Raw genomic sequence first — 19,850 nt, forward strand, 5'->3', positions numbered from 1 at the left:
AACTAATCAATAAGTTCAATAGTTTTATTTCAAAAGTATTCAATATTAACTTTTCAGTGATTATAAAATTACACACTGATAGTAAAAAAATGCCTCTAAGAAGCTCGGTGGAAAGCAAACTCATTTTCTTTTCATATTAAAAATATTACAGTGCTCCTTAATATTTTTAAAAATATTAAAAAACTGTCCCTCCACACATGTATACATACAGACACATTTGATGGCTACTGTTTGATTATATTTATAATTTTAATTATTTCCTTCAACAACTAAATCAGGATCAGGATATGAACAGACTATATGTACAATAGTTCTGAAGTCCTTTGAACACCCCACCCCGACTAGCATGTAGGTTACATGAGGGTGAGGACTTTGTTTTGTATATAGAACTGTTTTGGTATATAGAAGAACTTCATAAATATTATAAATATTTATTACAAATATTATTTGAATGGCTAGTGACTAGCACATAGCAAGTAACAATGTTAGCAACTATTATAAATAAAAATCCCAGTAAGTCACTTCATAATACTAAATAACTCATACATACCTTGAATCATTTCACTGATTTTGTTACAGATTCCTATAGCAAAATCCCTTTGAAAAGAGAGAACACAAGAAGTTTAAAACCAAAGAATGACACATGCTTATGTTTTCTAAGGACTTAAATGAAATAAAACACAACTAGCACAGAAGAAATGCAATCCTCCAAATCATAACTAATATTCCAAAGGTCAGGTACCAGAGGTGGGGGGCACCAATTACCATCTGAAATACAACTGAAACAAAAACTCCAACCGCCAAATGGGCTTATGCCAACACTGTTCGAAAGCAGCTCACTCAGGCCATTATCACAATACTGTTTTATTTTTTTTACAACACTAACTAGCATCTGAAATTATTTTGTATTTACAAAACAACAGAGCCTGAGCTTTTTCACCTCTGTAGTCCTGGCGCTCAGAATAGTGTCTGGACATGGTAGATATGTATTTCTTCACTAACTATATAAAAGCTTTTTATAACAACTCAAAATTTAAACATCTGTTTCAGGCCTTTAGGGCCAATAAACTTCAAACTAGGAATCTGCAGATTTTTTTCTGATGGTATTTTTAAAATTCTTTCTTTTAAGAATATTTTAAAAATTCTTCATGTCAACATTTAAATATGATGAAACTAAAACAGGATAATCTGATTTTTCAGTCCCCTCTCCACCCCCTAAAAAATGACACCCGACAACACTGGGCATACATTCCCGCACTGTTACCGATCGGCTGGTGCCATGGGGCACTCTCAGATGGAACGAGCGCTCGTTAGTTCACCACAGTCGCCGCTACAGGACACTGCTCTCACTGACATGCTCGCCTGACCGCTGAGGCATCTGGGCCTGCACCTCCTGCTTTGTGACCCAGGGCCCGGCTCTAAAAATACAAATCTTAACCTTGTTTAGAACCAGGCAGATGTGGTTACAGTAGTACACAGGGGAAGAATATGACTGAATAAATTCCTAGGTCTCATTTGGCCAGTTTACTCTGATTTGTTTAGAATACAAAATTGATAAGGGATACTAAGACAAAAATCCGTCAGTACTGACTGAGATAATGTGATCTCAAAAAAGGTCATTATTTCTGGGGGAAGACGTAAACACTGATCTCAAAAATATAAATTTTGTTAATTTCACACTCCTATATTTAGATAGGTCCTTCAGGCTTTCCTATTGGACTAATTTAGTGTTTTTTAATGTCACAAATTACAAGTATATCGTATTGAAGCATGGTATTTTATTAATCATCAATTCCGTAAGTGAAGAATCTTGCTGTTAGTCTTAATTATTTTCTAAGAGAGTAGACATTCCACAGCTGAAATAAAATTAGCTCTGATAGTAACACAAGAGATAAACTGAAGAGCGATGCTTATACATAAAATTTATCACTAAATTACAAATTTATCATCCAAATTTAGAAACTAAAAAACTATTTTTGGAACCACTGGAAGTACATATTTAACCTGACAGATTATAAAGCACTGATACGTTGACAGTGGTAATCAGATGATAAGTATTCACTAGGTTTAACTATTTAATAAAAGTACAGTAATGTGCTGAATAATGACATTTCAGTCAATGATGGACCACATATATAATGTTAGTCTCCTAAGATTATAATTGAGCTGAAAAATTCCTCTTGCCCAGTGACATCCTGAAGATCCTGTCCTTGTGTAGGTCTAGGCTAATGTGTGTGACTGTGCCTCAGTTTTTAACAAAAAAGTTTAAAAAGTTAAAAAAAGAACAATTTTAAAATAGAAAAAAGCTTAGCGAATAAAGACATGAAGAAAGAAAATAGTTTTGGGCTGGGTGTAGTAGCTCACACCTATAATCCAGGCACTCTGGGAGGCCAAGGCAGGAAGACAGCCTGGGCAACACAGCAAGATCCTATCTCTATAAAACATTAAAAAAAAATTAGCTGAGCGTGGTGGCATGTGCCTGTAGTCCAAGCTACTTGAGAGGCTGAGGCAGGAGGATTGGCTGAGCCCAGGTGTCAGAGGCTGCAGTAAACTATGGACATACTACTGCACTCCAGCCTGGGCAACACAGTGAGACCCTGTCTCAAAAAAAAAGAAAAATATCTTTGTATAGCTGTACAATGTGTTTGCGTTTTAAGCTAAGTGTTGTACCCTTAATTATTTCTACTTTTGTTTCCCTTGTAATCACCTTTCTCTTTGCTGCAGGCTCACCTGGACTTGTAGTGCATTTTCATTTTGAAGGTATGGTCATAAGGGTAAACACAGACTCATAAAATTGAATAAAAAAGTGCAGACGGAAGTGACGCTGTGCATAGGTGATCGTATGACTGTATGACAATGAGACTCGCTGCTCAGGCCAAGATGCTGCATCAACAAACCACCTATGCCATGCCGGTTTGTTTATATGTGTGGAAGAAACTAGTTCCTTAATTATTATTTAATTATAAATAATCCTTATGGGGAGGCTTGGGTGTCCATTTGTAAGTACGAAACACTGTAAGGCAGACCGTCCATCCGTAACCTGGGGACTGCCCGTATTACAAACATATGTTTGGGAAAGGCTCCTCGGTGGACAAAGCTTCTGCTACCCAGTGAAACCTTCCCCAACTACTTTAATCTACGCTGACTCTGTCCTTCTGGAAACTCATTTCATTTATAAGTAATGCCAACATTTGTACTTAAACTTTCTATTTTATGTATTGAAGTCTTCTTTCCCCAATATGATATAAACCTTCTTGGAAAATACACTTTGCCCATTTGCATTTTCCTGTATCCCTTAGTGTTTATATATTAATGCATTGATCAGTTATTCCTTCAAAGACTTTTCTTGGGAAGCCAAATTACTAAAAGGCCCATGCTTACTTTGACTGTGCAGAGAAGTTTGCAGCAGCAAAAACAGCAGCTTCGACTTCTACATTATCATGTGAATCCAAACTCTGACGAATACTGTGGTGAGCATTCTTCCTCTCGGGAATTATGGATGCCAGACTTCCCAACATCCTATAGAAGCAGAGAAGCCCAGGAAGAATGGAAATACATTAAACTCAAGGTCAGGAAAAGAAGGGGCAAAGCAAAGCTACATTACCTAAACAAAAGTTTGTGGGTAATTCTATAAATCTCAGGTTAATAAAGCATAACTTTGAGGTGTCAAGCAGTGACTCAAATTCTGAATACTTTTACGTACTTCAATATGTCAGAAAATTAAAATGGCTTACCTAACACAAGCAAAGATTTTAAAAATCATCTTGAAATATATCCCAAGTACCAAACAGGGCCCAGAAAAGAAACTTCTGAATTATTAAAGCACTGAAATATCAATTTTCCAATGTTACATAAAGAAGTTCATTTTTGCAAAGCATTAAGGATACATGTTTTCTATTAAGCAGACCCACTAAGTCAAAAAAAGTATGACTTCCCACAATCGTTTTTTCCACATCAGTAAACACTGGTATGATGATTTTTAAATCTGTCCTCAACATCAAGAGAACAGAGATATAGGATGTCCCTGGGGCCCATACCAGAATCTGCAACGTTGAGGAAGGTATAGTTTGGAAAATATAGTGCACTTATAATAAAATTATAAATTTAAAGAAAAGGAAAAAAACTATTATTTGTAAACTACAGAAAATACAGCTTGAAATATCCTCCCAGCAGAATGGCATAGATTTTGGAAACCTGCAAAACACTGCAATAAACAAAATCTACAATGTTCCCACAATGATAACCTTCTTCAAAGTCAACATCCTAAGTAAACTTTCCAATGTGACAGGTCATTAAACAAATGACACACACTATATATTTCACTACTTTCATTTTGTAAGAAAAAGTATGATTTGTCAACAAACACATTTTAAAATGACATGTTTAGCTTGGGGCTAAATATATTAAAATGCATGTTAAAATTTGTGGAAAACAATTCAAACATTACAAAACCATATGGAAAGGTCTCTTGCGGTCCATAACCCAGTGACTCCGGCCAAAAATAATCACTGTTAACAGTATATGCTCCTCCAGATCTTTTTCTGAGCCTATATCAACATATATATTGGTATTAACTGACAAAAATGAATTAATACAAAACATACTATTTCTATTTTGATAGACACAATTTTTCCAATTTTTCATTTTACCAAAATGATACTATAATCATCTGCACACATAGATTCACCAGCTTTTAAAACTGATTTATTGAAAAATTCCTATAGGTTAATTTATTGAAGCAGAGGATAAAAACATCTTAAATTTCAATTCCGTTCTGTTGAATATAGCTTTTAAAAGATAAAAATCAATTAACTGACTTTAAAATATCCCATGATGTTTATAATTTTGTCACTCAAAAGGAAGAAGAACGACAAAAGTACTTAATTCTGAACAAGAAAGAAGAACTGATTCCTTATGTAGAAAAAAGGAAACTCAGGGAAGAAGGGACATCCTAGACTTCCTGGTTAATGAGAGAACTGTCTGGGTAAAGGGTAAGTCAGAAATGAACCCTATAATTTAGGAAAGTAAATTTCAAAACAAATCCAAAAATTATACGTATGATTCTATAAATGGCAAAGCTAAAAGGAGAATATGGTCCAAACTGAGTATAAGGCTTACAAAATGAAATTCTAAAAAAATGAAATTTTTTAAGGAATGCCAAGAAAGAAAAGGAAACGCTAAAGAAACTACACTACAATGGTTATATCTGGTGTTCTCCAGTGAGTTCAAATATAAATTATCACATACAGAAATGACCACATACCCAAGGGACAATACGGAAAATTGACAGAAAACAATAAGAACAAGGTTAGGAAGGCAAAAGTTCACAATGAGCTGAGCCTAAGCTATATTAAGATCCACCAAGTTATTTGATCAGAACACCCACCTACACAGAGAAATGTTTCAAACACAAGTTAGACAACAGTTTACAACCAAAACGGTACTATAGATGTTAACTGAAAAGCACTTAGAGATTGGGATGGTTATCATATTTTGCATTGAATCTTAGTCAAAAAACCAAAACAACTCCTTAATATTCAAAATGAAAAAAGTAAATATATTGCTTTTTTGTACATAATTACAACTCAAATCATCTTATAGTGAATCATTTATAGCAAAACCATCTACCGGAGTGTGATGGCTCTTGCCACAGGATCATTACTATGAATCACAGAGAAAATCCTCTTCACAAACTCATCCACATTTAGAATCTTCTCCAAATGCTTCTCACTTTGTTGGGTAACTTTAAGAACACACAGTCTCAGGAAATTGTTTCTAGGAAAACCAGAGATAAAATAAATTAGGCCACTTTAGAAAGTAATATTTAATTAGGGACCAAAGCAACACTAATGATATTAAATGTTAGTGACAGGCTAATGTTTTTCAATCTTATCATTATTTGACTCACCACTAAAAGAGTTACCTAAAGTTTGTGCATTAGGTAGACGTTAAGCATAAGCAGTTAGCTATGCCTGCAGTCCGGCCGCAAGTCACCGAAATGGTGGTGACACAAGGAAAAGCCCCGGAGAAATAAATCTCCTCAAATCATCAAATCCAAGGCCAGGAGATCATGGTCTTTCTCTTGTCTTGTGCTAACTCTACAACTTTTTTTCTTTCTCAAATCTGACTTTGTGTATATATGAGCATATGAGTGCAGGAGAATGGTAGAAAGAGGTAGGAGAGGGAATAGTACGGAGAGAAAAAAGGAAATGGACATTCATTCAGCGCTTACATGTTTCAGTACTTCACAGCCATGCATCTCATGTTATAAGTTATTAAATTAAATCAGAAACTTCTCAAAACAACCCTGTACAAAGCCACAGATTTTTCGGAAATATACAGTAATATATTAAGGTTGTCTTAATTTTATCTTGTTGCCCAAAGAAGTATTCTCTAAAATTATACCCTTCATTTTTGTTTAAAATGTCATTAAATCTCACATTAGAGTGCTCTGTATAGTCATGTGTATCCACTAACATAGTAATTAACCATGGAGAAGTCCTAAAAGGCAAAAAGAAAAAGACCACAATATAAAACAAAGAAACCTGAACAAAGTCCTTAAGGACAATGAGGCTTCAAAAAGACTTACCCAACTCTGAAAACATCAGCTAACTTCAGGAATGCAGAATTGATGAGAATAGGGAATGGATACTTCTGAAAAAGTCTGGGAAAGCGAACAACTGCTTCACATTGTTCACCAAGTTTGCCAGATCTTAGACCTATGAAAAGTATAGAGAGGGGAGAGCAGCTTACAAATTTGTGGCTACAAAGCAAAAATAGGAAACACCAACTTATTACACAGTAAAGCAACAATCATTCTTAACAATTAGGTAAAGTACAACTGTACATGATTATCCTTTTAAAAATAAAAATGGTATATAAAACAGTAATTTCGAAACTGCCACTTTTAGACAGATAATAATGAAAATGAAGCAATTTTTTAAAAGGTTAAGATTTGATTAAAAATATTTAAGGCCATAAAATAAACCTCAACAAATTTAAAAGGATGGAAATCATACAATGTATGTTCTCTAAAGACATGGAATTAAATTAGAAATCATAAGAGAAAAATATCTAAACGATGCACTTTTAAATAATACATAGGTGAAAGAAGAAATAAGGATAATTAGAAAACTATTTTGAACTGAATGAAAATGAAAGCACAATCTATGGGATGCAACTAGAGTAGTGCTTCAAGGAACATTTGTAACATTGAATGTTTCTATTAGGAAAGAAGACAGTTCTCAAATCAACAATCTAACAAAGGTACCAACATAATTCAATGTGGAAAGTATAATCTTTTTAACATGTGATTCTAGAAAAACTAGGTATCCACAAAGCATTAAGCACCTCTAGTAGCAACTCCACACCCTACATTTCCTCCATTCCCCATGCAGCAGTTTCAAGAAAGGGAATGAGAGTCACCACTCTCTCCTCCCCATTGCTTTCACCTCATCTTTCAAAGGCCACCGTTGCACAAAGCATATAGGCTGAGTGATGTCATTTAAGAGAGACCCCTCTTCTCCCAAGGTGAAGGAGATATTGCATAAGCTTTCCCAGATTATCAGAACAACTTCCCATCAGCTGATTTAAAAATGTTTAGACAACAGAGAATTGGATAAATAAAATGTGGTACATATACACAAAGGACTACTATTCAGCTGTAAAAAAAAGATGAAATCCTGTCTTTTGCAGCAACATGGATGGAACTGGAGGCCATTATCTTAAGTGAAACAACTCGGACACAGAACACAGAATGACAAATACTACATGTTCTCACTTACAAGTGGGAGCTAAATAATGTGTACACATGGAAGCAGAGTGTAGAACGATGAACAACGGGTGGACAATGGAGACTTGGAGGGGTGGAGGGTGGTGGACGATGGGAGGTTGCTTCGTGGGTTGGTTCAGTGATATATGCACTACAGGCCCTGACTTCACCAAAATGCACTATATCAACGTAGCAAAATTATACTTGTACCCCATGAATATATACAAATAAAGTATGGGAGAAAAATTTTAAAAATATTTAGACAATGAAGTTATATTAGTGAAAAAGTTATATTAGAGTAATTTATGTGAGATGTGTCCTTTCTAATGCCAATTGTGTATAGTAATAATTATCTATATCAGGAGATGTGTCAGATAAATGTAAGTTGTAACGTATTTGATTATGACACTTAACTTGCTTATATATGCTGTCTTCACAGAAGCTTAGTCAGCATGGCTATCAGCTTATAGTTTCTACATCTTCCCATTGCACCCTGCATAAAATCCAACTTCTTGTCCTGACCAACAAAGCCAGCCATATTTGATCTAGCCCCATGTGTCTACTCACATGTGCACAAGCTCCTTAAGGCTGTATTGTTCACCAAGTCTGAGTACAGTGCCTAATACAATGCAGGTGGTCAGTAAACATTTGTTGAATGAATGAATGGCCATCATATGAATGGTTGTTTTCCTGTTACTAACTATATCTTGAAGGAATGGAATCGAGTCAGCTTCAAAATAACATCCATATTTGTTCCTATAGACATCAGAAACAATCAGCTTACTGCCATGCTTACTCAAAAGGCTCAGAACAAAATGCAAGAGGTTATAAATATATAACAGGTTATAAACAGCAGCATTTCCCAAGTGTGTTTCAAAGGACATCAGTGCCACAAATACTTGTTTAGACTAGAGTTCAAGGGTCACATCTTATGCCTAATTGCCTACGTATCTGCATTTGGATGTCTAAGAGACATCTCAAATTTAACTTGTCTCAAACTGACTGGATTTGCACACTCTTGCTAAATGGCAAAACATACATCCTTCCAGTAGCTGAGACCAAAAACCTGTAAGTTTTCTTGACCACTCACTCTCACATCCTCATTCAATACACTGGCAAATCTTGTTGGCTTTACCTTTAAAATACACCCAGAATCTCAGCGCTACACACATTTTCATTGTCATCACCCTGGTCCAAGCCACTGTTTTCTTTTCCAGAGATTATTATTTTTTTTTTTTTGAGACAGAGTCTCACTCTGTTGCCCAGGCTGGAGTACAGTAGTATGTCCACAGTTTACTGCAGCCTCAGACACTTGGGCTCAACCAATCCTGCTGCCTCAGCCGCTCAAGTCAGCCACATGCCACCACACTCAGCTAAGGTGAAAAAGAATAAGAGTTTTGTTCTTGTTTTGTACAAATTATCTTTTCAAGCCTAAGACCCATTTGTAAAATACCCAGGGTATTGCTAGGATTGAACATGATCACTTACTTTGTATCCAGGCTTGACACTAGATTTATTTCTTACAGATATGAAATATTTCCATTTCAACTTTTCTCTAAAAAGGAAAAACTGTTTTTTTCTTAAAATCGCAAAATTTTAGGCATTAAACAATTCTAGATTTCTTTTTTCTTTAGTGCCCCATCCTGATCCCTGTTCTACAACCACTATCCTACTGTCAGCATGGGACAAACTCAGCTGGACCAGAGTGGTAGAAAATGTCCAGGTAGTATGATCATACTTTAGATGATAAAAAAGAAAAGAAAAGAAAATGTCCGGGTAGGGATATTAGATTTTATCCAGACCTGCAACTCTCACTGGGCAATAAGCAAGGAATGTATCACAATGGGGCGAAAAAGATTATGCAGTGCTTTAAAAAATACATTTAATATCATACTTTTATAATTCAGAGGAGAAAAAGCCTATAGATTTGGTAAGAGAAAGAAAAGCTCAACATCATTAATTTGGCTGATGGGGAGGCATTAAGATACTGTGACTCAACCAAAGGACTACACCACTGGAGTACAGTGACATTTTTACGTTGATCAAAAGGAGGTAAAAGCTTTTTAAAAAGTCTGAGAAACTCTTATCTAGACAAACCCACTAAAAATATTTATAGGTTAAAAAACAAGAGAGTCCCCCAAAAGTTAATAGACATGTCCAAGTCAGAAACCTGGGAAATGGTTCAAAGTGCACTTAAAGACAGATCCTTCTGACTTCTAATCCAATTCTCCATACATTCTACATTGGCTATAGTTAATCAAGATTTAAGTGTGTATCACCTGACAAAATGTTTCCCCCATACAACAAAAATCTCAGGGCACACTGAAACAAAAGTTTCATATTAATACTCGAGTTTTTTACCGACAAATTTCTGCGTTGCCTCCCAAATCCATACAGAAGAAGGAAGGTAAATGCTTCTTTTGCATCCCAATATCTCTCTTAATACAACAATTTTCCCAGTTTAGTGGTACAGTACTCACTTTGCAGACACAAGTCGACGCTAGGTGAAGTTAGGTGACTTCCCCATAATCACAAAATTAACGGAACTGTAATTTAACTCAGTGTGACCCCAAAGTTCCGTCTACACCAAGCTGCCCTCTCTAAGAAAACAGACCTCATGGAACTTGTCTACAGAGAATGAGCAGGGACCATGCTTTGCGTATGGTCTTGGTCGTATTTAACCTGCCGTGTAACCTGCAGGGAAGAGAGCGACGGAAATGAAATGAGTCGCTATAAAGTCGGTGCAAGAATGTTATTCAACACTTGATGAAGACCTGGTCTCAACTGAACGGACTCAAAAATAATTTCACAATTTCAATGCAGGGTTTTTAGAAACCTGCCAGCCGCTTTCACTGCTTGGAAAAGCAGGAGATTGTGCCCTCAGATGGTCAAAACGGGCCTCTCACTAGAGTTCCCACTTGTTCAGCTGGTGCACGGCCAAGCCGGCAATCCTGAATTCTCCTGCAATCATCTTTGCAACCTCTCGCTGCGGCCAAAGCCCTATCCCCAGCAACAGCACGGGCACTCCCCGCCCACCGAAGCTACGCGCATGCGCTTTCCGGGCCTCTAGTGAGGCGACCACCACCTGGTGGCGCCACTTGTCCCACCATGCGACTCGCCCGCGCAGCCCGCTCTTTTGAATACCTTTGTCCAATTCCATAAGGGCAGAGTTAGCATCCAGTTCCTGTTCTCCATAGCCGGCATCTGCCAGGAAAGACTTAGTTGAGTTTGATGCCATGACCCGAACGGTTACGCGTCTAGCCTGATCAGAAAGATTGCAAACTGGGCCCCAGAACCGCCATCTTCCCCCGCCGCCTTCTCGCGGATTTTTTTCCTCCCCGCGCTGTCAAGCCGTGTTGCGCATGCGCCCTGCTCACCCCGCGGTTCGCCAGCCCTTCTGCGGCCCCCCGCGCAGGCGCTCTGGGAGCTCCGGGACGCCGGGTTCCCGCGGCTGGGAGAAAAGGAGGCGGGGACACGAAAGGGGAAGTGACTCTAAAGCGCCCGGACGCCGCGCCGGGAGCCAATCAGGGAGCGTGACATCAGTTTGGCGCGGAGTTTGGCGGCCGGGGCTTACAGTGGCGGGAGTTGGAGGCAATAACGAGTCGTGGTGTAAGGGGTGGAAGTTACGATTTCTGCGGGTCTTGGGGGCATTTCCACGGCTTTTTTTTCTCCGCTGAGCTTTTTCCTCTGGCCCAGATGCTCTTCAGTTCGGTGCTCCGCCAGCCCCGGCTCGGCGTCCCGAGGAGTGGTGAGTAACGGTCCCAACCGCTGCTCGCGGCTGGCGGGATTCACCTCCCCCCCAAACACACGCCGCCTCCGACCACGGCCGACTCCAATTCTGTTTCCCAGCCGCCGAGTTCTCACAGCGGAACGGTGAATTAGTGAACTACTGAAGAAAGCTATACTTTCTTTCCTTCGGGACACTTTTGATCGTAATCGGGCTTTTTAAGTCGTAGTGTAGGCCGAAGAAAGGAAGGACGCTGACTTCACTGGCCTCCGAAGCCCGTTGCAGCTTGTGTCTATACTGCGCGTTAGCTGGAAATGGCATGCATTTGTGTGTGTGTGTTGCTCTGTTTCTCTCGACAGTTACGTGAGGTCATCGAGACTCATATTTGATTAATTCGTTCGCTTGTTGTAGAACCTTAATGAGCCCTCCTGTTTGCTGCGATACGCCAGTGAATATGACCGCTGTTAAGGAACTCGGTCAAGCGGAGAAGACAGGACATCTGTTTCTTGCAGGGTCAAAATCTCCTCCCCCCACATGACTACATGGTCATAAAACTTCTAAATTATAGAGTGAATTAGGCTCATAACCACATCCCCCAGAAATGTCCACTGTTAATAGATAGAAGTATATTATTCCAGATGTTTTTTTGATGCCAGAGGTAAATCTATTATTTTCAGAAATGCGATCAAAATGTTTTGTTTTTCACTTTAATGGTATAAATCGGACATATTCCCGTGTTAGTATGTAGAAATCCGATTTATTTTCTACAGTTCCTTATGTTCCTGTGTTAAAACATTGGCAGTTAAGAGATTTGAGTTTAGGTTTGAAACTTTTTGATAAGTTTTTGATAAAGGAGTTAACTACTCAGACTAACCTTGGACAGAAATGAAATCCTACTCATTTAAAGGTCGTCTATATCCAGAGATCCTTCTTCCCAATGAAACCACATGGAAAACAAAACAAAAGAGCAGGGAATTTTTATGTTTAAGGAGTAGGTCTAGGAAAGGATGTTGAAGAAGGAGACTGAGGAGTAGTCCCTCAACTTCCTGCGCCTAATCTAAAACTTCATACCATCCTTACTTCCTTGTTAGATAATTTTGTTATTATACTCCCTACAAATGCTCCTCTTTCTGTCTACCCTAGGACTTTGCCTGAGTAAATTCTCTGCCTTCTGTGTCATGAGTGGCAGTATGCACAGTATCAGTTGAGAGCTTTGTCTTAGGAGTTAAACTGCTGGGGTTTTAATTAATAGCTCTACTCCTTATTATTTGTGTGTCCTGGGGGAAGCTGTTCAGCTTCTATTTTGTGACAGATTTTCTCCCAGTTCTCCATTCCATCTGTTTACTTTTCCCCCTCCCTCTCTTCTATGCACAAATATTCATTATTATGCAATAGGCACTGAAATTCATTCATTATTATATGTTTCCCACTGAAATCTAGATTACCATCTTCTCACTTCCCCTCAATGTTAGTGTTCCATCCTTGGCCCCTTTTCGTCTCCCTACTCCCAAGGATGATCATAATCAGGGCTTCTTCCTCTACTACCTACAACCTTCCATTTCCTGTACAGTAAGTCCTCACTTAACATTGGTGATAGGTTCTTGGAAACTGCTACTTAAAACAAACAACAGAACAATGTATAATAAAACTAATTTTACAACCATAGACTAATTGCTATAAATAAGAGTTAAGTTCCAATGACATATTTCTGGTCGCAAAAACACCACCTACCTTCTAAATAGAGACCCAAAACACTTCTAATATTAAACATTGAAATAAATGTGAACCATACATACATTTAAGAAAGATTGTTAAAAACAAGTAAGATAATTATTTACTCCAGTTTTGGTGAATGAATGAGTACAATGGTTGTAGTGGTGATGGATTAAATCAAGGAATAAATGTTTGCAAAGGGAAAATTGTAAGGAGCACCTTCTACCACCACACAGTTCAAAAGCAATCACAGATATGGCAGCTTGCTGAACCCTTTTGTACCACATTGTTTATTTTGTGCATTTGTATGATTATTGTATACTTTATGAATTTTTGTTTTACAATTATTTGTATTTACTCGTTCATTTTCTGATACCCTTATTTTGGTTCTGGGTCGTGGGTGCCCATAGCCTATCCTGGCAGCTTAGGGTGTAAGGCAGGAGCCAGCCCTAGACAGTACGCCATCCCATTGCAGGGAGCACTCACACATATAACCAACACTCACGCTGGGATCATGTAGACATGCCAAGGAACCTAACATGCCCATCTTTGGGATGTGAGAGGAAACCAGAGTACTCGGAAAAAAACCCACACAGACATGGGGAGAACATGCAAACTCAACAGAGACTGGCCATAACCAGGAATTGATTTTCTCATCAGTAGTTTAACAAAATGACATTCAGTGAAATGATCTTATTCAAGGACCTGCTGTACTTTAGGTCCATTTTTTATAAAAGCTGTGGTTGGTCTTCACCTTTAGTCCCATAAGCATGTCAAACTCATGCCCAAAACTGAACTCACTTTTCCCCAAAACCTGGTATATTGCCTGTTTTAGGGAGCGGCCCCATTATATTCAACCAGTATTCCTAACAGAAACCTAGAATCAATCAAAAAGACTCCTTCATCTTCCTCACTATTACACGTACAAAAAGTTTCCTTAAGATCTCTAGAATCCATCCTCTCCTCTTCATCCCCTCTGATTCTGCCTCTTGGATCTGTTCTGTTCTTACTATTCCATTTCCCTAGGTTTGGCCCTATTATTTTCTTGTCTGGGCTACATAACAAGTCTCCCAAATGGCCTCTTAGTTTCTCTCTCTCTCCAGTTTATTTTCCACACTGCTGCCAATGATCTTTTTAAAATGGAAATCTGGGCCAGGCACAGTGGCTCACACCTATAATCCCAGTACTTTGGGGAGCCAAGGTGGGAGCATTGCTTGAGGCCAGGAATTGGAGAGCAGTCTGGGCAACATAGTGAATCTTTGTTTCTACAAAAAAATTAAAACTTTTTTTTTTAATGTTTAAAATGTGATGACATGTGCCTATAGTCCCAGTTACTGGGAAGGCTGAGGCAGGAGGACCACTTGAGCCCAGAAATTCAAGGATACAGTGAGCTATAATGGGGCCACTGCACTCCAGCCTGGGCAACAGAGTGAGACTGTTTCTAAAAAAAATAAAATGGAAATCTGATTATTTACTTTTCTGTGTATTTTTAAATTGGTATCTAAAAGTATTTATAATTTTTAACAGATGCAAAGAATATAATTTTCGGGTTATATCGTGAATATTGACATTTTAAAAATGCTACAATCATTCTTTTCTAATAGAATGTGAATATAATAGTGGTTGGATAATCACATCATCCATTTTTAAAAAAAATAAGAACAAACTCTTAACTGCTGGACATTCTACATAGTTGCTTTTTCCTCTTGACCTTATTTCTATTTCATTTCTCCCACAGAATTTTTCCTAATGTAATTTAATTTTATGCTTGAAAGTTCTTTTATCCTTTCTGCGTCAAAGAATATATTCATATTGCTATTTTCTGTCATTATAAGACTCCAATTGTTTAAACTTTCTTCTGGATTGAATTATCGTTACAATTATTAGTAGTATACAATTGATAAAAACAATATAGACTACTAATTTCAATAAATAGTTAAGCAAAAAGTAAAATTTTATTGAAAGTACAACTTTTAAAGAGATGAATTTGGGTGTGTATGGTGCCTTTATTAAAGGAATTGTCCAATTATCTCTTAGTTGAGGTTCCAGAAACTTTTTGTTTAAAAATATTTAATTGATACCCAAGAGTTTATACTTTGGATCCATGGGAGGGTTGAGATTAGGACATGGGAACACCTTTCCTTTGTAAACTGGAAGAAAGGAAGTGATGAAAGGGGAGGGGACTTCTTGGACAGATCAGTTTCTTAGATCAGTTTTAGAAATACATATACAGTCATGTATCCGTTAATGATAGAGATACATTCTGAGAAATTGTGCAGACATCATAGAGTGTACTTACACAACCTAAATGGTATAGATTAGGCTATATAGTATAGCCTATTGCTCCTAGGCTACAAACCTATACCTCATGTACTGAGTACTGCAGGCAACTGTAACACAATGATAAGTATTTATGTATCTAAACATATCTCAACATAGAAAAAATACAGTTAAAATATGGCATAAAAGATAAAAAATGGTACACCTGTATGGGGCACTTACTGCACATGGAGCTTATAGGACTGGGAGTTGCTCTAGGTGAGTCCTTGAGTGAGTGGTGAGTGAATGTGAAGGCCTAGGATATTACTATACACTACTACAGACTTTACAAACACTCTACATTTAGGCTAAATTTATTAAAATTTTTTTCTTCAACAATAAATTAACCTTAGCTTATTAAAACTTTTTTTGCATTATAAATATCTTAATTTTCTGTAACTTTTTTATAATAACACTTAGCTTAAGATATAAACACATTGTACAGCTATACAAAAATATTTCTTCTTTATATCTTTATAAGCTTTTATCTATTTTCAATTTTTTTATTTAAATTTTTTAACCTTTTTTGTTAAAGACTAAGACACAAATACGCACATTAGCCTATGCCTACCCAGGGTAAGGATTATCAAGCTGTCACTAGGTGATGGGAATTTTTCAATTGCATTATAATCTTATGGGACCACCATCATATGTGGTCCTTTAATGACCAAAATGTTTGTGGCACATGACTGTCTATGGAAGCTGAGTACATTAGTACCTCCTTATCCTCAGGGGATATGTTCCAAGGCCCCCAACGTGTGCCTCAAACCCCCAGTGTGTACAGAACCTTATATATGCTATGTTTTTTCCTATACGTACGCATACCTATGATAAGGTTTAATTTATAATTTAGGCACAGTAAGAGTGCCTAATTATAGTATATTGTTATAATTGTACTATAATACAATATGCTATAATAAAAGTTATATGAATATGGTCTGTCTCTCTCTCAAAATATCTTATTGTATTGTCCTTACCCTTATGATGATGTAGGATGGTGCAATGCCCATGTGATGGGATGATGTGAGGAGAATGACGTAGGTATACAGCACCGTGACATAACATTAGACAGCTATTGACCTTCTGACTATATGGCAGATGACAAAAGGGCAGGAAGCATATACAGCATGGATACTCTGGACAAAGGGGTGAATCACGTTCCCAGGCAGGATGGAGGGAGACAGTGTGAGATTTTCCTGGTTCTCAAAGTGGCAATTTAAAATTCATGAATTGTTTGTTTCTGGAATTTTCCATTTAGTATTTTCAGACCACAGTGGACCACAGGTAACTGAAACCGTAGAAAGCAAAACTGTGGATAAAGGGGAACTACTGTATCTGGAAATTGATTCTCTGAAAACTCTCATGTCTTTGTATACTGCTTGGAAAATTTGTGTGTAACTCTAGGGCCGCAAGTTGTACATTGAGGTAATAATGGGCTTTTCCAAATGTGCTGTGGAGGAAAGCATTACAGCATTACAGGTTGATGTTCAGGACATAGGTTCATATTCGTAGCAAAATAAGGATCCAAAAGTAGCTTAAGGTGTCTCATCAATGAAGTATTTGTTATAGGGACTGCAGAATTGGAGGGGTAGGCAGGGATTGGTCACTAACCATTCATCAGTGTTTGGATATTAGATGTAGGCAATGAGGCAGAGTTGAAGAGTCACTGTTTAATTGCAAAAAATTAGGTTTTCCAGAGCATATCATCTGGTTGTTCAAGATTCCTTTTGAATTTGTAAGTTGCAGTCATCAGACTTTTTTAAAAATTTCAAACCACAGGTGTACATTTGCATAACATTAGAACAGAGACTTTTGGTTTTAGACTTATTTTGTAGATAAGCAGTCCTCAACCTTTTTGGCACCAAGGACCAGTTTCATGAAAGACAATTTTTCCACAGACTGGGGTGTGGAATCATCATTTCAGGATGATTCAAGAGCATTACATTTATTGTGCAGTCAAACCTCTCTGTTAATGATAATCTGTATTTGCAGCCGCTTCCTAGCACTAGCATCACCAACTCAGCTCCATCTCAGGTCATCAGGCATTAGATTCTCATAAGGAGTGCCGCCTAGATCCGTCCCATGCACAGTTTACAGTAGGGTTTGGGTTCAGGCTCCAGTTAGAATGCCACCACTGATCTGACAGGAGGAGGAGCTTAAGTGATGCAAGGTATAGGGGAGGGCTGGCTGTAAATGCAGAGGAAGCTTCCTTGGCTGGCTGCTGTTCAACTCCTGCTGTGTGGGCCAGGGGCTGGGGGTTGGGAACCACAGCTGTAGATGAATATTTGTAAACTCAACATAATTACTGCATTCCTCTTTTGGTGGTCTGTAACATTTTATTTACAATGATATCTGACATTGAAATTATGAGATAATGCCCCTAGAAGTAGTTACTAAATCTGGATTAAATTTCTTTGCCTCCTATCTGTTCATTCCTCATGTTATCTCTGTGAACCTCCAAAACTAGATTTGTCTGAGGTTATGTCAGGCTAAGATATCTTCTCTAAACAGTAGTTTTGCTGAAAAGTAAGAATTCAAAGTCCCTTAAAATGTGAGTTTGTTAATTATTTAGACAGCTCTCAATAGATTACAAACTCATTGTTTCCTCCAATGTTTAATGAAAATTTGGTTTTCAGTAATTTTTTGTTGAATGAACTTTTTTATATATATTTAGAATGTGTTGACCTACATATCAATGTGATAAAAACAAATTTCTGAAGATGACTTACTATTTGGGACCATAGTTCACATTAGGTCTCTGACCCACGCAGAATAAACTTTCCCTCCACCCTGAATTTCCTATTCTCTGTTCTAAATTCAGTGAAAATTTACTCATCTTTCAAGACCTCCTCCATGACCCTATAACTACTATCCAGGGCTAACTGAATGTCTTCTAGGGGTAGGTATATTAACGCTTTGGTTTAAAATTACTCTAATATACTTTAAGAAACTACAATCTTTCAGATACTGTAGGTATCTGAAGGTATTTATACTGTAGGTATAAATACTTTAAGATACTATTGACATTTTAGAATTCTAGAATTTCAACACCATGAAGGAAAAAGGAAGTAAACAATATTTAGTGAATATGTTACTGGCTATATCAGGTACATTGACATATATTATTTGTTTTAACTCTTTGACCACTGGATTTTGCTAGTAACTTAAGAATTTATAGTAATGTTGATATAGAAACTCCAACAAGATTAAAAAATTTTAGTTGAAGGGAATGGTAGTTTTAATGTTGATGCTTCTGTGGTTGTCTCTTTGGTGGGAGAAGGAGTGAGATCTTTCTTAATGTACAAAGGCCACTTGTTTCTTCCAATCTTAATGTACTGGCAAGAGTCTCCATTTAAGATGGTCAGCCCAAAGCTATACCTCACTAGAAGCTGGGAGTGTTCTTTCATTTTTTCCTTAGGACCCCTTAAGAAAATATCAGGACCATAGGTTGTGAATAGATCTACATTAAATATCTAAAACTTTTTAAGAACAAATATTTACCTCTGCATTTGTTTAAAATGCTGAAACGTGATGCTATATTGGAATTCTGTAAGGAATTGTCTTGTTTTAGGATGGTCTTCGCAGTACCCTCTACAGTCCCTTCTAACTGGTTATCAGTGCAGCAATAATGATGAGCACACTTCTTATGGAGAAACAGGAGTCCCAGTTCCTCCTTTTGGATGCACCTTCTCTTCTGGTAAGAGAACTACTCTCTAGGCTAGGCTTGGACAGAAGTGATCCATTTCACACGTAGAGGGAAAATATACTGGGTGTCTTCCTTTCAAAGAAAAGTAAGTTAGGTAGATGTTAGAGTTTTTCGGATAACTGTTCTCTTCTGATTTATAAAATAGACCTTTCTTAATCTGTATGCATTCGCATAATTGTATATTTCCTCTGTAGCATTGGACTATTATAGCACCATCTTTTTTGAACTGATAAGGAAAGGGTTGCAAAAGTTCAGCCACTATGAAAACTGTTTTACCCAGTAAATACTCCTTTTGGTCTGGCTGAATATATTAATATCTCTTCCTGTGACTAAGAGGGTAATATATGAGCAGAAATGGGAGTACTTGTCCCTACTCCTAATAGATTAAGAAAGGGAAGGTGAAAGGTTGTGAAAAGGAAATTTAAAATTGATAGACTCAGCCTGCTGGTGGCCTATATCATCATATAGGCCTTCATTTGCTATTGGCCAGTACCACCCTTCTTTTGGTTGAGGACTACCCCTGATTTAGCCCTTCTCTAAATAAGAGATTATCTGAAGATAATTTTGGTGTTTTGAGTCATCTTAAAAATTTTTGTGTTATTCTATATATTTTA

At 37.4% G+C, this 19,850-nt stretch overlaps 2 protein-coding genes across 3 annotated transcripts in view; one reads left to right on the plus strand and one right to left on the minus strand.

Moving 5' to 3' along the window:
• INTS7 (integrator complex subunit 7) overlaps positions 1–11,234 on the minus strand; it is a 44,877-nt gene extending 33,643 nt beyond the window's left edge. The window contains exons 1-6 of one of the 2 annotated variants that reach the window (XM_045536460.1): positions 10,916–11,004; positions 8,339–8,527; positions 6,590–6,719; positions 5,629–5,775; positions 3,382–3,519; positions 551–597 (exon numbers count right to left, since the gene is read on the minus strand). In XM_045536460.1, the coding sequence (XP_045392416.1) occupies positions 551–597; positions 3,382–3,518 (184 nt within the window). In that variant the 5' untranslated portion in view covers position 3,519; positions 5,629–5,775; positions 6,590–6,719; positions 8,339–8,527; positions 10,916–11,004. Of the gene's footprint in view, positions 1–550; positions 598–3,381; positions 3,520–5,628; positions 5,776–6,589; positions 6,720–8,338; positions 8,528–10,915 lie in introns of both variants that reach the window. The other variant, XM_045536459.1, reaches the window with a different exon arrangement.
• A 21-nt stretch (positions 11,235–11,255) lies between these two features.
• The window catches only part of DTL (denticleless E3 ubiquitin protein ligase homolog), a 46,220-nt gene continuing 37,625 nt past the window's right edge, over positions 11,256–19,850 (plus strand). The window contains exons 1-2 of the mRNA XM_045536461.1: positions 11,256–11,519; positions 19,102–19,227. Coding sequence (XP_045392417.1) covers positions 11,468–11,519; positions 19,102–19,227 — 178 coding nt within the window. The 5' untranslated portion in view covers positions 11,256–11,467. The remainder of the gene's footprint in view (positions 11,520–19,101; positions 19,228–19,850) is intronic.

The sequence above is a fragment of the Lemur catta genome, chromosome 23 (genome assembly GCF_020740605.2).
Source record: "Lemur catta isolate mLemCat1 chromosome 23, mLemCat1.pri, whole genome shotgun sequence".
Taxonomy (NCBI): domain Eukaryota; kingdom Metazoa; phylum Chordata; class Mammalia; order Primates; family Lemuridae; genus Lemur; species Lemur catta.